General features: G+C 44.0%; 1 protein-coding gene and 1 long non-coding RNA gene across 2 annotated transcripts; both read left to right on the forward strand.

Annotated features, from left to right (window-relative positions):
- The first annotated feature begins 1752 nt into the window (after positions 1–1752).
- On the forward strand, positions 1753–8317 carry LOC141026364 (uncharacterized). Its single transcript, XR_012188345.1, has 3 exons — positions 1753–2020; positions 5895–7005; positions 7935–8317. It is a non-coding gene; the product is annotated as an uncharacterized lncRNA (long non-coding RNA).
- Positions 8318–9238: 921 nt separating this feature from the next.
- Positions 9239–9604, forward strand: LOC109758993 (ethylene-responsive transcription factor ERF071-like). Its single transcript, XM_020317838.1, has one exon. The coding sequence runs from the start codon at positions 9239–9241 to the stop codon at positions 9602–9604; it is 366 nt and encodes a 121-aa protein (XP_020173427.1).
- The last annotated feature ends 9474 nt before the right edge of the window (positions 9605–19078 follow it).

The following is a 19078-nucleotide window of genomic DNA, read 5'->3' on the forward strand; positions in this document are numbered from 1 at the left end:
AGGTAGATACCACATATAGGAAAGTATGGTGGACTCAAATGGAATAACTTTAGGGTTTATGGAAGTGGATGCACAAGCAGTATTCCCGCTTAGTACAAGTGAAGGCTAGAAAAATACTAGGAAGCGACCAACCAAAGAGCGACAACAGTCATGAACATGCATTAAAATTAATAAACATTGAGTGCAAGTATGAGTAGGATATAATCCACCATGAACATAAATATCGTGGAGGCTATGTTGATTTTATTTCAACTACATGTGTGAACATGTGCCAAGTCAAGCCACTTGAATCATTGAAAGGAGGATACCACCCTATCATACCACATCACAACCATTTTAATAGCATGTTGGCACGCAAGGTAAACCATTATAAACTCCTAGCTAATTAAGCATGGCATAAGCAACTATAATATCTAATTGTCATTGCAAACATGTTTCATTCATAATAGACTGAATCAGGAACGATGAACTAATCATATTTACAAAAACAAGAGAGGTCGAGTTCATACCAGCTTCTCTCATCTCAATCAGTCCATCATATATCGTCATTATTGCCTTTCACTCGCACGACCGAACGGTGTGGATAATAATAATAGTGCATGTGAATTGGACTAAGCTGGAATCTGCAGGCATTTTAATACACATGAGAAGATAAGGTAATATGGGCTCTTGGTTAATTCAACAGTTATGCATATAAGAGCCACTTCAACATTTTGATTATGGTCTTCTCCTCTCGACCCCGAAAGAAAAGAAAGGAAATAAAACTATTTACACGGGAAAGCTCCCAACAAGCAAAAGAAGAACAAGAAATCTTTTTGGGTTTTCTTTTAATTATTACTACTACATGCATGGAAAGTAAACTAGCTAAAAGCTACAACTAATTTTTTTTGGTTTTTCCTTAAGGTTTTTCAAACACACAAGAAGAAAGCAAGAAAAGAAAATAAACTAGCATGGATAGTACAATGAAAAAGTATGAGCACCGACAACTAGAATGAGTGTGTGAACATGAATTTAATGTCGGTGAGAAATACGTACTCCCCCAAGCTTAGGCTTTTGGCCTAAGTTGGTCTATGGCCACGGCTGGCCTGGAGGATATCCAAAGTTGTAGCTGGGGTCGTACTGAGATGCAGCGGCTATTGCCTGATGAGCTCCAGCTTGGAGGCGGGCTGTCTCCGACCTCCTCTCATACTCGTTCGCCTCCTCCCTGGTTATAACATATCTCCCTTTTGCCTGAAAGTCAAAGAAGGTAGGAGTAGGGAGAGCAATATGGACAGTGCGACGCCTGTCAAGCATTAGTCGGTACTGGAGGGGCTGTTCATTCCTCTCAACAAACTGATGGCGAACCATAGCATTATAATCTAAATAAGTAGGAGGCAATTCCATATCATTTTCATGTATGGGTATCTCAAGATAATTAGCCACACGGGTTGCATAAATTCCACCAAACAAATCTCCACTAATACTGTTATTATGCAACCTACGTGCAATAATGGCCCCCAAGTTATATTGTTTATCTCCTAACACAACACTCTTAAGAACACTAAGATCGGGAACACACATGTGACATGCCTCGTCCTTACCGTTAATGCATCTACCTATAAAGAGAGCAAAATCTCTACTATTAAAGGAGAATCGAACGTCGTGATGGTTCGACCTCCTTCGCACGTACGTGAGAAAAATCAGACCTCCTTCCCACCCTCTTCCCTCCCGCACGCTAAAGAAAAAACATTAAAAAAAAACCCCACGTACGCACGTCCCACCCCCACTTCCCTTCCCCAAATCCCTCGCTACTGATCCCATGCCTATGAGTCGCCGCCGCCGACTTATTCTTGTCTACGACGACCTCAAGCGGCAGCCAAGGAGGAGCTCGACGCGGGGAGGGCTGAGGACGAAGCGGCGCAGTGGCGACAACGACGGGCGACCTCAACTGGCAGTATACTGCAGCGAAAGGAAGAGCTAGACGTGGGGAGGGCGACGAGCAGGAGCGGCGCGGTGGCGACAACGATGGACGACGCCCCAGGTAGCACCATCTCCCTACCCTCGCTCCACCTCTTCTTCTCCCCGTAGCCTGTACTCCTCCACCCCTTTGTAACATCCCAAAATTCTAAATTTTGGAATGTTATAATAAATAGATAGATTGGATTGATTGTTTGATTGATTGACTGAAAGTGAGTGGAATTCGAAATCTTTTGAAAGTTAAATGAGAGGGAATAAAAGGACTTTCCCAAACTTTCATTTTGCTTTTATGATCTCCATGAATTCAAATTCTTTTCACCACAAAACCCTGGAGAGAAGATGACATGACTTCTTCCATTTATTTAAATGACAAGGGGTGTCGAAAATATTTGAATTTCATTTGAAAATATTTCCCATTTCAGAAACTTTATGCAACTCAATGATTTTCACGAGAGAAGATAAAATGACTTCTTCAAAAAAATATGAAATATGAGTTGGGAGTTTCAAAGGTCAAATTCAAAGTCCTTTTGGAAATCATTTTAGTTTGGAGTTATTTGAGTCTTATTCAAATTATTTTTCTCCAAAATAAAAATATACAGAAAATAGGGTAACATGATTCCCTACATCAGAAAATTGGAGAAAAATAAATTTGAAATCATTTTGGTATTTTTAAAATGATTTTTATTGGATTTTATTAAGGCAGTAGCACTCTTTGCTTTATGTAAATTTGTGAGGATTTTATTTGACTTCACAAAAATGTTCACGTTGTAGGAAATCTTTTCCTGAAAATTTTGATATATTATATGCCTATATAATATATTTATTTATTTGGTTTTCTTTATTATTTCGTTCGCCTGGAAAATGTAAAAAAAAACCCTCCCTTCCGACTGGGCCGGCCCAGCTCCCAGGCCAGGCCGCGGCCCAGCCCAGCTCGCCCGTCGCCCCGTCCCCGATCTCCCGCAGGAGACCGACTCCCGCACGGGAGCGCCGCCGCCGGAGTCCAGCCGGACTCCGCGTCTACCTCGCGCCCCCTCCTCCACGCCACCTCCTCCCGTCGCCCTTTATAAGGCCGACCTCGACGCCCCTCGCCTCCCCCCCTCGACTTCGCCGCCACCTCGCATCCCGCCGCAACCGCCGCCGACGGTGAGATCCGCGTCCGCCGCCGCGCCGCTCGACTCGCCACCGCACTTCGTCGTGCCCCGCCTGCACGACCGTCCCCGCCCGCGCCTGGGTCCGCCGCCGCGCAGCGCCACCGCCGACGCCCCGCTCGCCGGAGCCGTCCGCCGCCACTCGCCGGAGATGCGACTCGCCGGAGCCGCCGCCGCCGCGGTAAACCCTAATCCGATCCGCCGCCGGTTTTAACGAAAAAACCGACCCCGACCGGACCAATCCAGATCGGTTTAAAAAAATAAACCGTTTCGTTTTTATTATTATTTAGCGAATGTTTTCTGCTTAGGTAGTTTTAGCGAACGTTTTTCGTTCGTTAGGATTTCATAACGAACGTTCACTATTTAGCTTTTTCTTTTTCTGTTATTTTCGGCCAGGGACCTAGTAGCAATTTGTTTTTCTTACAGAATAGCACCTCGTTTTCAAACACTCATAACTTTTTACTCGTTTGTCCAAATCCAACGAAACCAACGCCCACTTTCTCGTTATGATCTCCTCTATCCAGTAATCCAACTCAAACATGTTTTCTGAAATTTTAAAATTTGAATTAGACCAGATTTGAATTCAAACTTCGTTTGATCGTAACTTGAGTTTCGTAGCTCCGATTTAGTTGATTCTTTTTGCAAATCGAAGCTCTTGACCTAAACTTTCTGATAAGGCCAAATTCACATAATTTTGGTGCTTTTAGAAATTGTTTTATGTTGCAAGAGTTATTTTCTTGGTTTTGAAGTTTTCCGAATTGTTTTCTTCGATCTTTCTGATCTTGAGTGATTGCTTATGTATGGTTGCTACTGCTTGCTTACGATAGATTGACCGGAGTGTGACGAGTAGATCTATCAAGAGTTTTGAGTGCGAATCTTCTTCATCAACATTGCAGGCAAGTTCACACTTTGATCATATCCCTTTCATACCCAGTTTTTATGCATTAGATTCAACCCTCAAACATTGCATGAGTAGGATTGATAACATGTGGGTATTGGGAAGTAGTTGATGAGGTAGTACCTATTGCCCTGTTTGCTATCAAACCCTTGGGAGTTACTTCACGTTGCTATTATATTGCTATGCTATGCTCGTAGACGTGGATTGGGTTTGAGAGATATCCATGACAGATGTGAGATTGTTAATAATGGTTTACCTAAGGTGGCAACTAAAAATCACATCTGGGTGGATTGAGGCACCTGGAGAATCCAGTGTTGTCTGTTTGTATAAGGACCGCCACCCAGGATCAAAGGGATCATAAGATTATTCATGCTAGAAACTTCCGTGTGCTGCCACAAGCTATTATGGGCTCTAGCATAGTTGAGTAGGTTACATGATCTCTTGAAGAGGTGGGCTAGCAGATGTAGGGGAAAGTAGGTGTACCGGTCCATCCAGAGTAAAGAGTGATTGTTTCTGAAAGACTGTGTCTCGGTCATCCGTTTCTCAAACACCATGCAGTGCGAGAAATAAAACGGAGGCGATCGAGTCTTGTGGGGAAAAGTGCGCAAACCTCTGCAGAGTGTACAAACTAATCATGGTTAGCCGTGTCCCCGGTTATGGACAACTTGAGTATCTAGTACCTGGATTATCATTTGAATCTCATCACCATGTTACTTTTAATTAATTTTGTGGGTTAATGATGACACTTAATTGGGATTGAGTTGGAGGTACCTTCTCAATGTTTAACAGCCACCATGATAGTTAAATAAAATTTATTCCTTTGAAGTAGGGAAAAATTGGCTTTTCGCAAAAACATTATACCCATAGAGCTTTTCCACCAGCCATATATGCATGTAGTGATAGCCTTTGTTCATCATTTCTCTATGGTGTGAATTTGCCAGCATATTCCATGTGCTGACCCGTTTTCGGGCTGCAACGTTTCATGTTGCAGGATATCTTACGACGAGTAAGTGATTCGTTAGGGTTACGATTTCTACACTCAACTTTGCCGTTGGTGTTGATGGGAATCCACAACCTTGTTACTTCCGCTATTTGGATTGAGGTAATAGTATTTACGTTACTTTATGCATGTGATTTACCTCTGTTATAAATCCTCGAGTACTGTGTGTGTCAGCATACCGATCCAGGGATGACACTTAAGCACAGAGACTTGATCCATTCAGGTCGGGTCGCTACACCCTTGTACTCCTCTTCCATTGTGCTTCCTCCCTCCCTGTCAAAGCTGCCCTGTCCAACTTTTAGTCCCATCAGATCTGCTCGGTGGGAAGGGCCTGCAACAGTTTAGCACATGAATTGGCATCTCCCACTAGATCCCAAGGTGACCAAACTTTGATAGCTGACGTTTTGGATATCCTTAGGCTAATGTATTCAAACTATCTGAGTGGTTGTACTCAGGTATCCTCAAAAAATTGTGAAGTTATCTTGACATGTCAATGTGTGAAGAAAAATAATGATTGGTCATCTAGGTCTTCAGTTCTAGCACGGTCTAATATTTCCACCGGAGTAATCCCACATTGCACAGCCACCATCACTGAACAATGGACTTGCTAACCATTCTAATCTTCAAAGTATAAGGCGAAGTTTGATAGCTTTATTTGGTATTGAGAAGAAACAGGAAAGTATAGAAGACGAATTTTTTTCCACCCCACCCTTCAGAATATTTTTGCTGAGTAGCATGCACATCTCAATCATATGCATTCCCTCTTTGATTCATTTTTAAAACCCTGTGTGATGCATGGGAGAACCATGTAAAATTATCAACCATGCCAGTTGATAAAATTGGAAGGTGTCTCTTTGTGCTCACATTATCTAATTATAATTTTATTTGCCAGCTCGATTGGATTATCATGATCTAAGTAGCGATGCCATGGTGTCATCATGGTTGGAGGAGACAACTCATATGAACATGCCAAGGAGACCGAGCATACTGCTTTATGCAATGAGGTAATGTTTTTCCTTTATTGCTATTGTTGCACTATGTATCATAAATTCGTAATGTAAGAGAACTACATGGATGATACATCTCATTAAACACTTGAATACTTGATTATAGAATGGTGGTACTAAGAATATATTGTTTACGCTGATTTCTGAACCAATTTCCACCATTTGTATTCCGATAACTACGATGCTTAGATTTCCACTTGGGACGAAGCGAACACTTATTCATCGGTATTCCAAATTATATCACTTGGTTGTAGTATCATGGTGCTAATTAGATAATCTCTTGACTGGTTTTGACTCTATGCCAATAGTTCAGCATCTTTTTTTCATAAGTCTTAAAAGGAATCATTAAAAATTGGCAGATGGCCAGTAAAGTGTCAAACCCAGAGGCCCTCTTGTGGGTAAAACTGCATTGTAAAACTAAAAAGTGAATCATATTAGCAATGTGCCCACCCTCAAATTGTTTCTTGTTATATTAATGTGCAGACTACCAGATTGCAAAATTTCCGATCATGATATGATTCTGAGAGATGATGCATGATTGCAGATGGCTACCAAATTGGAAAATTATTAACCTTCAGTAAATATAGATGTACTTCATGCGTGCAAGTTTGATGCATGATTGCAGGTGCATGCAGGCTCAGTTTGTGCAAGGCAAGTGTGTGCGTATATCAAGAATGATTACTTTATTTTCAGATGGCACCTGCAATGCTCATACCAAGTGCGTGCATAAATTAGTATCATGTTGCGTGCACATTGAGCTTATAATCTTATCTGAATAATTTGTCATATTTCTCACACACACTTAACCCATCCATTTATCTCTCTTTCTCTATCTCACACACACTTAACCCATCCATTTATCTCTCTGCTAATTCTCCACTTGGGTACAAGTCGCTTGAGGTTGCTACTTCAGGAACATGGTTTGCCCATCAATCTCTTGAAGTGATTCGACCCTTGGAAACATAACCTGCTACTTCACTCGGCGCAAGGAACTGGGTAATAAGTTACAGTTTTCGTTTCCAATTCTGTTGCTTATTGATTAGGCATTACTCATCTATGTTATACTGATAGTTAAGGATTTGCTGCAATTACAGAACTAAGAACTTAGGTTTCAGAACGAATAGAACATTGATTATGCTAAAACTAAAATAAATCTTGATCTGCTTCAGATGCCCACAAACTGTTGAGAGTGATTGGTTCAAAGGTCAACACAAACATTGTCAAACCTTTTTTTACGAAGAAACCTTGATATTTAAACTGGTTCAGAAACTAGAATTCTGTAATACAATGTACTCATATATGACTTACATGCATCTATGAGCCATATGTTCCTTCTAAGTGATTGTCAGTTTCTTCCTTTCTTGATTAATGTGTATATGATATGCAAAAGTAAACTGTTATATATCCCATATGTTCATGTTTATCAGGACCCATCAAGTTGTCCTATCCAAATTCAGAGGGTCGATTTAAAAAAAATCAGAATAAGAACTCTGAAGACTTGAACAATCCTTTTCACAAATGGATTGAGATGAAATTGCGTGCTTTATCTGATAGGTTCTCTCATTTTAATTATTATCATTGTGTGTTGATTATATGAGGTGTTAGCTCTTCCTAGACCTCTCATCATTTCACATGTAGCTAATGAAGCTTAGTGGAAAGCATCAATAAATAATTGTTGGCATATTTGATAATTTTAGATAGTTGCTGAGGCAGACATGCTGGTCCTTAGGTTAAAATACATTTTTTGCCTGATCTTTGTATAGGTGGTATGACTATAACTGAACCATGTGTTCTTTTATATCATATAACTGAATCATGAGTTTGTTTCATATTTTAAACCTACATGAAAGGAAGTGTGCTTGTTGACAATGGTTATTGTTGCTGAATCCATATCCTGGTTCAGACTCATATTTTGTTATTCTTAGGTGGCGGACTTGTACGGCATCGCGACGGACAACTTGCGGTCCGTGTGCCGCGGCATGGCTTTGGCTCGTCAGGAAATATTGGTCCAATATGGGTCTTACCATCGCAGTGCTGCGAGGCCTATGTATTGCCTCGCCCTTTTCCACTGCTCAAACAGTCATCTACTGCAAAAGGTACAAAGAATAGGCTTCAGTTTGCTGTTACTCACAACTCATAAGCAGATGACAATCTTTCTTTCAGTGAATAGAGTAGCTTTTAATTCTCTTCCAGTATCCCTTGACAATTGACATGAGCGCAGCCTCAAGGATGTAAGATTATTTGTTCTTCCTTGTAGTCTGTGATGAGACGCATGCTACTTGTACATACATGCTAATACATATCTTCTTTATACATAAGTACTCGCTCTACAGAGGGATTATGTGTAGACGAATAGCATGGGAGCAGAGGGGGCGGGGAGAAAGAGCCACTTTGTTTTGTTTTATTTTATTGCAAGGAGAGGTTGGTTATGGAGACACAATGACTTACGAGTAAAATAGTGTGAGAGAGAATTGCTATTTATCGCTGCGTGAATGGAAAACCACAACTTGCCATGTTTGATACACAATAATAAAACAAAATTTTAATCAGTGTGTTAGTACATTATTTTTATCACTCCGTGGCAACGCACGGGCATTCGACTAGTAATGCATAGCAGGAAAATGAATGCTCCCTATGTTAGCTTGTGTTATTTCTGTAGATTCCCCCACAGTGATACTAGCAATAAAATCCTTAAACTCAAATTTGCGAGGTTCACTAGCACTACCCCATTGCGAAAGTTTACAAGCAGTATTAAAATCTTCTAAGTCCATAGTATAAGATTTACCATAGAGATCAAATAGGACAGTATGAGAGTTGCGTGAAGATGTAAATTTAAACCTTCTCACAAAGGAATCAGTTAGGTAATAGTACTGAGGGCACGTATCTAGCATGAAGCCCTCAAGTTCAGCATTACGCACATATGCATCAAATTCATCCTTAGAGCATCTCCAACAGGCGCGGCAAAAGGCGCGCCCGCGCGGTAAAGTTTGGTTTTACCGCGCGCCGGCCAGTTCAGCGCGCTCCAGCGGTGGCGGGAACTTACCGCGCGCGGGAAGCATTTGCGCGCGCGCGGGAGAAAGCGGCACGTGGCGCGGTAGATTTGGCGCGCCGCTTCGCGCGCCTATAAAATCCCGCGCTCGCCACACGCACAGAACACAACCACGCGCCCTCCCCTCGCAACCTCGCCACCTCGCCGCTTCACCGCTTTCCGCGCCACCACCGCGCCACCATGCCGCCGCGCCGACGGGGTTCTTCGGGCTACCGCTACGTCCGCGGGCGCCCCAACGGCTGGTACTCCGCCGAGATCCGGTTCGGCAACGTCCGGCTCGGCCTCGGGTTGTTCCGGAGCGCGCACGAGGCGGCCCGCGCGTACGACGCGGCGGCGTGGCGCTTGGAGAGGCCCCGGTCGCAGATGAACTTCCGGGAAGTCTTCACGCGCGAGGAGGCACAACGCATCGCCCCTCCGCCGCGTCTCATCACCGACATGGACCGTGCTGACCATGCTCGGCGGCAGCGCCTCCTCCTCATCGCCGAGGAGGATGAGCGAGCCATGGCGGAGTGGCGCCGTCGCCACCCGGAGGACGTCGCCGACTAGCGTGCCTACTCGGCGGAGATGACGGCAAGGCGCCACGCGAAACGGGCGGACCGGCGTCGGCGGAAGGCATTGGCGAATGCGCAGTCCGATATCGTTGCAGCAGGTGGGAGGTCGATCTTCATGGCAGACGATGAACGTTGGTTGGACATGTGGCTCGATACCTCGGACGACACCGACGAGGATGATGATGGTGATGATGGTAGCGACTTGGAGTAGTTTCTATCTATGTATGCCGTAGTAGTTTCTATTAGTTGCACCATAGTTTTATCTATCTATGCTTTCGAACTATCTATCTAGTTGCACTGATGTAAAATACCTTTGTATCGTTTTTTATCTATGCAATCTATCGTTTTTTTATCTATGCTTTCGATGTAAAAAATGTTGTAGAATGAGCGTGCGCGCTGCATTTTTTGCGCGCTGCATTTTAGCGCGGCTGCTGGAGCCAGCGCTGCGCGCCGCGCCAAACCAGGCGATGGGCGCGCGGCAAAGCAGTTTTTAGCGCGCGGCGCGTTCGGCGCCTGTTGGAGATGCTCTTAATTCCTACTTGGACCATGAAATTTTCTAACGGCCATTCACAAGGCCGCACTTGAGCTTCTCTTGGTGGTTCATGGTCTGGCTCACGTATTGCAGGCCTGGGTCCTTGCTTCCTTGAAGAACCACCTTGGTACATTTTTCTAAACATATTTCTTTCTCTGAATTTTTTTCTAATATTTTTAGTGACTCAAAATAAAAATGAACTAAACTCAACAAAATTGATAGCAACTACTACCACAAGTGCCTAGAAACCACATCATGCATTAGAACTGCTTGGGACCAAATAAATTTGACATGCAAGCTCAAGAACAGGGTCACCTAAGCAGCAAAAATTTGCAATGAATAAAGCACTAGAACAAAAACTAATTGGACCATTGGAGGTGTCACACACCGAAGATCAATCCCCAAAGCTATTTTGTGAGTGGAGCTTTGAGCAAGGAGATCGAAAATGGCAGCAAGATGAGCTAGAACTCGTGCTTGAGCTGGTTGGTGATTTTTTCTAGATGAAGAAGAAGCATGTGGGTGTAGGAATAAGTGGAGGGGGGCCACCAGGGGCCCATGAGGCGGGGGGCACGCCCTAGACCCTCGTGGCCAGGTGCTGGCTCCCCCTGATGTGTTCTCAGTGCCAGATATTGTCAAATATTCTAGAAAAATCATATTTCAATTTCAGGGCTTTTGGAGAACTTTTATTTTCGGGGTATTCTTTATTTCACGGATAATTCAGAAAACAGACAGAAAATACTACTTTTACTTTATTTAATATAAAGAACAAAAAGTAAAAGAAGAGTACAGAGAGTTGTGCTTTCAAACTTCATCCATCTCATGCTCATCAAAAGGAATCCACTAACAACGTTGATCAAGTCTTGTTAACAAACTCATTCCGAATCGCATGAAACCGGAGAATTTTCGAATAGCACTAGGTTACCTGATACTTCTCCAACGTATCTATAATTTTTGATTGCTCCATGCTATTATATATTCTGTTTTGGATGTTTAATGGGATTTATTATACACTTTTATATTATTTTTGGGACTAACCTATTAACCCAAGGCCCAATGCAAATTGCTATTTTTTTGCCTATTTTAGTGTTTCGCAGAAAAGGAATATCAAACGGAGTCTGAACGGAATGAAACCTTCGGGAGCGTGATTTTTGGAACAAACATGATCCAGAGGACTTGGAGTGGATGTCAAGCAATCAATGAGGAGGCCACGAGGCAGGGAGGTGCGCCTGCCCCCCTGGGCGTGCCCCCACCCTCGTGGCTCCACCGACCTACTTCTTCCTCCTATATATACCTACGTACCCCGAAACCATCGAGGAGCACCACGAAACCCTATTTCCGCCGCCGCAACCTTCTGTACCCGTGAGATCCCATCTTGGGGCCTTTTCCGGCGCTCCGCCGGAGGGGGTATCGATCACGGAGGGCTTCTACATCAAAACCATAGCCTCTCCGATGATGTGTGAGTAGATTACCACAGACCTTCGGGTCCATAGTTATTAGCTAGATGTCTTCTTCTCTCTCTTTGGTTCTCAATACAAAGTTCTCCTCGATCTTCTTGGAGATCTATTTGGTGTAACTCTTTTTTGCAGTGTGTTTGTCGAGACCTGATCAATTGTGGGTTTAAGATCAAGATTATCTATGAACAATATTTGAATCTCCTCTGAATTCTTTTATGTATGATTGGTTATCTTTGCAAGTCTCTTCGAATTATCAGTTTGATTTGGCCTACTAGATTGATCTTTCTTGCAATAGGAGGAGTGCTTAGCTTTGGGTTCAATCATGCGGTGCTCGATCTGAGTGACAGTAGGGGAAACGACACGTATTGTATTGTTGCCATCGAGGATAAAAAGATGGGGTTTATATCATATTGCTTGAGTTTATCCCTCTACATCATGTCATCTTGCCTAATGCGTTACTCTGTTCTTATGAACTTAATACTCTAGATGCATGCTGGCTAGCGGTCGATGTGTGGAGTAATAGTAGTAGATGCAGGCAGGAGTCGGTCTACTTGTCGCAGACGTGATGCCTATATACATGATCATGGCTAGATATTCTCATAACTATGCTCAATTCTATCAATTGCTCGACAGTAATTTGTTCACCCACCGTAATACTTATGCTATCTTGAGAGAAGCCACTAGTGAAACCTATGGCCCCCGGGTCTACTCTCCATCATATAAGTTTACATCTATTTTACTTTGCATTCTTTACTTTCACTCTTTATCATAAAAATACCAAAAATATTATCTTATCATCTCTATCAGATCTCACTTTTGCAAGTGCCCTTGAAGGGATTGACAACCCCTTTATCGCGTTGGTTGCAAGGTTGTTATTTGTTTGTGTAGGTACGAGGGACTTGCATGTGGTATCCTACTGGATTGATACCTTGGTTCTCATAAACTGAGGGAAATACTTACGCTACTTTGCTGCATCACCCTTTCCTCTTCAAGGGAAAAACCAACGCATGCTCAAGAGGTAGCATTACCTCAAGGGGGATATGCACGTCCCCAACAATAAGAATATCATATTTCTTCTTGACAGTAGGAAGAGGAAACTCAAAACCTCCAATAATAATCGATGGAATTTTTCTAATAGAATTGATACTGTGGACTTGAGGTTGTTTCCTCGGAAAGTGTACTGTATGGTCATTACCATTAACATGCATGAAAAGTGACATTGCCTTTGTTGCAATCAATAACAGCCCCTGCAGTATTCAAAAAGGGTCTTCCAAGAATAATAGACATACTATCGTCCTCGGGAATATCAAGGATAACAAAGTCTGTTAGAATAGTAATGTTTGCAACCACAACCGGCACATCCTCACAAATACCGACAGGTATAGCAGTTGATTTATCGGCCATTTGCAAAGATATTTCAATAGGTGTCAACTTATACAAATCAAGTCTACGATATAAACAGAGAGGCATAACACTAACACCAGCTCCAAGATCACATAAAGCAGTTTTAACATAGTTTCTTTTAATGGAGCATGGTATAGTTGGTACTCATGGATCTCCTAATTTCTTAGGTATTCCACCCTTAAAAGTGTAATTAGCAAGCATGGTGGAAATTTCAGCTTCCGGTATCTTTCTTTTATTTGTAACAATATCTTTCATATACTTAGCATAAGGATTCATTTTAAGCATATCAGTAAAACGCATACGCAAGAAGATAGGTCTAATCATTTCAGCAAAGCGCTCAAAATCCTCATCATCCTTTTTCTTGGATGGTTTAGGAGGAAACGGCATGGGTTTCTGAACCCATGGTTCTCTTTCTTTTCCGTGCTTCCTAGCAACAAAGTCTCTCTTATCATAACATTGATTCTTTGATTGTGGGTTATCAAGATCAACAGCAGGTTCAATTTCTACATCATTGTCATTGCTAGGTTGAGCATCAACATGAGCATCATCATTAATATTATCATTGTCATTGCTAGGTTCATGTTCATCACCAGATTGTGTTTCAGCATCAGAGATAGAAATATCATTGGGATTCTCAGGTGTGTCAACAACAGGTTCACTAGAAGCATGCAAAGTCCTATCATTTTTCTTTTTCTTCCTCTTAGAAGGACTAGGTGCATCAACATTAGTTCTCTGAGAATCTTTCTCAATTCTCTTAGGATGGCCCTCAGGATACAAAGGTTCCTGAGTCATTTTACCCCCTCTAGTCATAACTCTAACAGCATTATCATTTTTCTTACTATTTAATTCACTGAGCAAATCATTTTGAGCTTTAAGCACTTGTTCTACTTGAGTGGTAACCATAGAAGCATGTTTACTAATAGTTTGAGTTCACCTTTAACACTAGACATATAATCACTCAAGTGTTCAATCATATAAGCATTACGTTTCAATTGTCTACCAACATAAGCATTGAAGTTTTCTTGTTTAACAATAAAATCATCAAACTCATCTAAGAATTGGCTAGGAGACTTATAACGAGGAATATCACCTTCATCAAATCTATAGAGAGAATTTACCTTTACTACCTGTGTCGGGTTATCAAGACCATGTATTTCTTCAACAGGCGACAAATTAAGACCATGTATTTCTTCAATAGGAGGTAAATTGTTAACATCATCAGCTTTAATACCTTTTGCTTTCATAGATTTCTTTGCCTCTTGCATATCTTCAGGACTGAGAAATAGAATACCCATTTTCTTCGGAGTTGGCTTAGGAGTTGGTTCAGGAAGTGTCCAATTATTTTCATTAGTCAACATATTATTCAATAGCAATTCAGCTTGATCAACTGTTCTTTCCCTGAAAACACAACCAGCACAACTATCCAGGTGGTCTCTGGAAGTATCGGTTAGTCCATTATAAAAGATATCAAGTATTTCATTTTTCTTGAGAGGATGATCAGGCAAAGCATTAAGTAATTGGAGAAGCCTCCCCCAAGCTTGTGGGAGACTCTCTTCTTCAATTTGCACAAGATTATATATTTCCCTTAAAGCAGCTTGTTTCTTATGAGCGGGGAAATATTTAGTAGAGAAGTAATAAATCATGTCCTAGAGACTACGCACACAACCAGGATCAAGAGAATTGAACCAAGTTTTAGCATCACCCTTTAATAAGAATGGAAATAATTTAAGGATATAGTAGTAACGAGTTTTCTCATCATTAGTGAATAGGGTGGATATATCATTTAATTTAGTAAGATGTGCCACAATAGTTTCAGATTCATAGCAATAAAAAGGATCAGATTCAACCAAAGTAATTATCTCAGGGTTGGCAGAGAAATCATAATCCTTATCCGTAATAAAAATAGGTGAAGTAGCAAAAGCAGGGTCATATTTCATTCTAGCATTCAAAGATTTTTCTTCCAGCTTAGCTAATAACTTCTTAAGATCATTCCTATCATTGCAAGCAAGAAAGTCTCTAGCAGTTTCTTCATCCATAACATAGCCCTCTGGCACAACAGGAAATTCATATCTAGGAGGAGAATCTTCATCATCACTTTCATCAATATTATCGTTTTCAATAATTTCATTCTCTCTAGCCCTAGCAAGTTGTTCATCAAGAAATTCACCTAGTGGCATAGTAGTATCAAGCATAGAAGTAGTTTCATCATAAGTATCATGCATAGAAGAAGTGGCATCATCAATAACATGCGACATATTAGGATTAATATGTAACGCCCCGGATCCGATGCGCCAGGTGTCTTCCAGTTATTCACCGTCCTTGCAATGTCATTTGCTTGTGTGTTGCATTTTTCCATGCCATCTTGTGCTTCGCATCATCATGTTTTTCAAACTTGCATCCGGTCATTTTCCCTGTTGTCCGTTTCACAATCCGACACTCTCACACGCACCCGTTGCACCTCTCAGACCTTGTTTTGTGAGTGGCATAAAAATGTTCTCGGAATGGGATGAAACTTGGCGTGCGGTGTTGTTATAGAGTAGGTAGACCGCCTGCCAAATTTCGTCGCATTCAGAGTCCGTTGGACTGCCCAACCGTCATCCGTAGCGGCACCGTTGCCGGTTTAATTGTCGGACGTTTTTGGTCTCCGAAAACTGCCGTCGGGTCTCTCTCTCTCTTCTCTCCCACAGCCCATGGCCTTCTACACAACCCATTTTCACCCCCCTAAACTCCCCTCTCGATCGGATCCGTCGGATCACGATCGGAGGCTCCGAAATGCTCCAAATTCCCCTAACCCTAGCCCCTACCCTATTTAAGCACACCCACATGCCATTTTTGGCCTTCCCCTCCTCGAAATCAGCGCTGCCACCCTCGTTTTCCGCACCGGCCAAACCCCTCTCCGCCACTTGTCGCCGCTCCACACGCCAGCGCCGCCGCCAGCCACCGCGCGCATCCAATCAGAGGCGGCCACGCACCTCCCTGCGCGTCCCCCCTGTCGTGGAATTGTCACGGCAGATGTCCTCGAGCTAGGACTTAGTCGTGGAGCCATCGCAGCTAGGAAGCTTGAAGGGGTTAATGCGGGACAAGGAACACGAGGGTTTATACTGGTTCAGCCCCTTACGGTGAAGGTAAAAGCCTACGTCCAGTTTGAGGTGGTATTGATTAAGGTTACGATCACCAGGGAGCTAAACTGCTATGCCCGGCTCTCGATGAGATTGTTCTCGCCCCCAAACCGCTGCCGGGTCGTCCCTTTATATAGGGAGGCTGACGCCCAGCAGTTCTCAGAGTCCCGGCCGGCTCATAAGAGTGTCCGGCTCGGACTCTAGACTACTCTTGCCTTACACTACAAGTTCTACCATAATAATGACTGTAACTACGGGCCTTAAGCCATATCCGGGTCCTAAGCCCGTCTTTGGCCCACCGTCTTTAAGCTCGGCGCCGGGCTTCTGGCAATGACCATATGAGTAACCCGGCCCCTCCTGGCGGGTGACTCTAAGGTCTATATCCTCAACATTAGGCCCCAGATTGATTTGACCGGCTCATGTCAATCTTCCATTCCTTCGACAGAAAACCTCCGGCTTACAATTGTGTGAAGGCCATAACCCGGCGTGACGTCATCCCCTGGACTCCGGATAATCCACCGTGACGTCATCTTCCATTAAGCCCGTTTTTTACTCCGCCAGATCCGCAGCGGATCTTTACCTTTACTGTCATCCCGAAAATTGAGGCGTTTCGTGGGGAGATAACCACGCCGTGGTCTCCTTGATTCTCGCGCCCACTTATGAGCTCGCCCTTATAAATAGGCCGGCCCGACGGGCCTTTCTCACTCTCCTTCCTCTGTCGTCTCCTTCCTCTCACTGTCCCGTGCTGCTCGAGCTCCGCCGCCGTCGCCGCCGCGGGTCTTCTCGTCGTCACTAGCTCAGGCCGCTGCATCACCCTGATCTGACCAGAGAAACGCGACGACCTCCGCGACTCTCCAGCCCCTGTAAGTCCTGCTTGTCCCGTAGAATAGATCTGCCGTAGGGTTCATCCGCGTTCTTCGTGTTCGTCACCATCACACACAAGCTCCGGTAGTTTTCTTTTTTACTGCTCCTTTTTGATCTTAGCCCGTATGGAACCACTGCGGTAGATGTTTTAGCACCTATTTCAAACACAGGTAGACTTATGTTCACTGCATAAAGGCCTCATTCGAGCTCAAGAACTCCCCTGCATCTGCTTTTAGGTCTAGAGATTTTCTTTTTACCCGACCATTTTGATCCAAAATATTTACCGTAAAGTGTGAAACCTGTTTTCACCACACTTAGTAAAAAACTGCCCCCATTGAGCCATGGCGGTTTACATTTCCGGCTTAAAGAAACCACGCGCCGTAGAACCTTCCGACTTAAAGGAGACCATGCACCATAGAATTTTCTGGCTCATTTGTGATAAGGCCGTAGACAATCGAATTACTCTCAATACTTCAGGCGGCTTAAATAGCCCAGTGCACTTAGATATATGTCATTAGTCCCCTCCGTAAGCCGCCCCTTAATACTGAATTACAACTTTCCTCCGGCTTATACTTAAATCGGACGTTTGCTTTTATCATAGGCTGCCGACTTTCACCATGCCTCCCAAAGCTCCTAAAGCCTCTATCACTTGCAATTGGATGAGGTCCAATGTCACCAACGAAACGCTAGCAGAGTTTGTCAAATCCGGCCACCTGCCAAAGAAGGATGTCATGTCCTACCGCGCCCCTGACCCGTCAGAAGAGAGACCACAGCCAAAGGACGGGGAGGTGATCATTTTTGCGGATCACATGAGCCGGGGCTTCGCACCGCCCGACTCAAAGTTTTTCAGAGACGTTCTGAATTTCTTCGATCTGCGGCCTCAGGACATAGGACCCAACTCAGTGTCCAATATCTGCAACTTCCAAGTGCTCTGCGAGGTTTACCTTGGAGAAGAACCTAGTCTGCTGCTCTTCGGAGAGCTTTTTTTACTTGAATCGCCAGAACGAGTGCGCCAACGGGCCAAGTTTGGAGCTAGGCGGCATCTCCATTCAGAGACGGAGAGACTGTCTTTTCCCTTATGCCGAGCCGCCGAGTCACCCAAAGGACTGGTGTTGGGTAACGCAGTAATTTCAAAATTTTTCCTACGCACACGCAAGATCATGGTGATGCATAGCAACAAGAGGGGAGAGTGTTGTCCACATACCCTCGTAGACCGACAGCGGAAGCGTTATCACAACGCGGTTGATGTAGTCGAACGTCTTCACGATCCAACCGATCAAGTACCGAACGCACGGCACCTCCGAAGTTCTACACACGTTCAGCTCGATGACGTCCCTCGAACTCCGATCCAGCCGAGTGTTGAGGGAGAGTTTCGTCAGCACGACGGCGTGGTGACGATGATGATGTTCCACCGACGCAGGGCTTCGCCTAAGCTTCGCGACGGTATTATCGAGGTGTAATCTGGTGGAGGGGGGCACCGCTCACGGCTAAAATATCGTATATCAAGTGTGTTCTTAGGTGCCCCCCTGCCCCCGTATATAAAGGAGCAAGGGGGAGGCCGGCTGCCTATGGGGCGCGCCAAGGAGAGGGGGGAGTCCTCCTCCTAGTAGGAGTAGGACTCCCCTTTCCTAGTCCTACTAGGAAAAGAAGGGGGAAGGAAAGAGAGGGAGAGGGAGAGGGAAAGGGGGCTGCGCCCCCCTCTCCTAGTCCAACTAGGACTCCTCTGGGAGGGGGCGCACCACCTCCTGGCTGCTGCCCTCTCTCTCCCCTCAAGGCCCACTAAGGCCCAATACTTCCCCGGGGGGTTCCGGTAACCCTCCGGCACTCCGGTTTAATCCGAAACTTCTCCGGAACACTTCCGGTGTCCGAAAATAGTCGTCCAATATATCAATCTTTACGTATCGACCATTTCGAGACTCCTCGTCATGTCCGTGATCACATCCGGGACTCCGAACAACCTTCGGTACATCAAATCATATAAACTCATAATAAAACTGTCATCGTAACTTTAAGCGTGCGGACCCTTTGGGTTCGAGAACTATGTAGACATGACCGAGACACCTCTCCGGTCAATAACCAATAGCGGGACCTGGATG

The sequence above is a fragment of the Aegilops tauschii genome, chromosome 7, assembly GCF_002575655.3.
Source record: "Aegilops tauschii subsp. strangulata cultivar AL8/78 chromosome 7, Aet v6.0, whole genome shotgun sequence".
Taxonomy (NCBI): Eukaryota; Viridiplantae; Streptophyta; class Magnoliopsida; order Poales; family Poaceae; genus Aegilops; species Aegilops tauschii.

Bases quoted from the DNA above. Each gene is read 5' to 3' on its own strand.
- LOC109758993 (XM_020317838.1), top strand. From the start codon at position 9,239: ATGCCGCCGCGCCGACGGGGTTCTTCGGGCTACCGCTACGTCCGCGGG.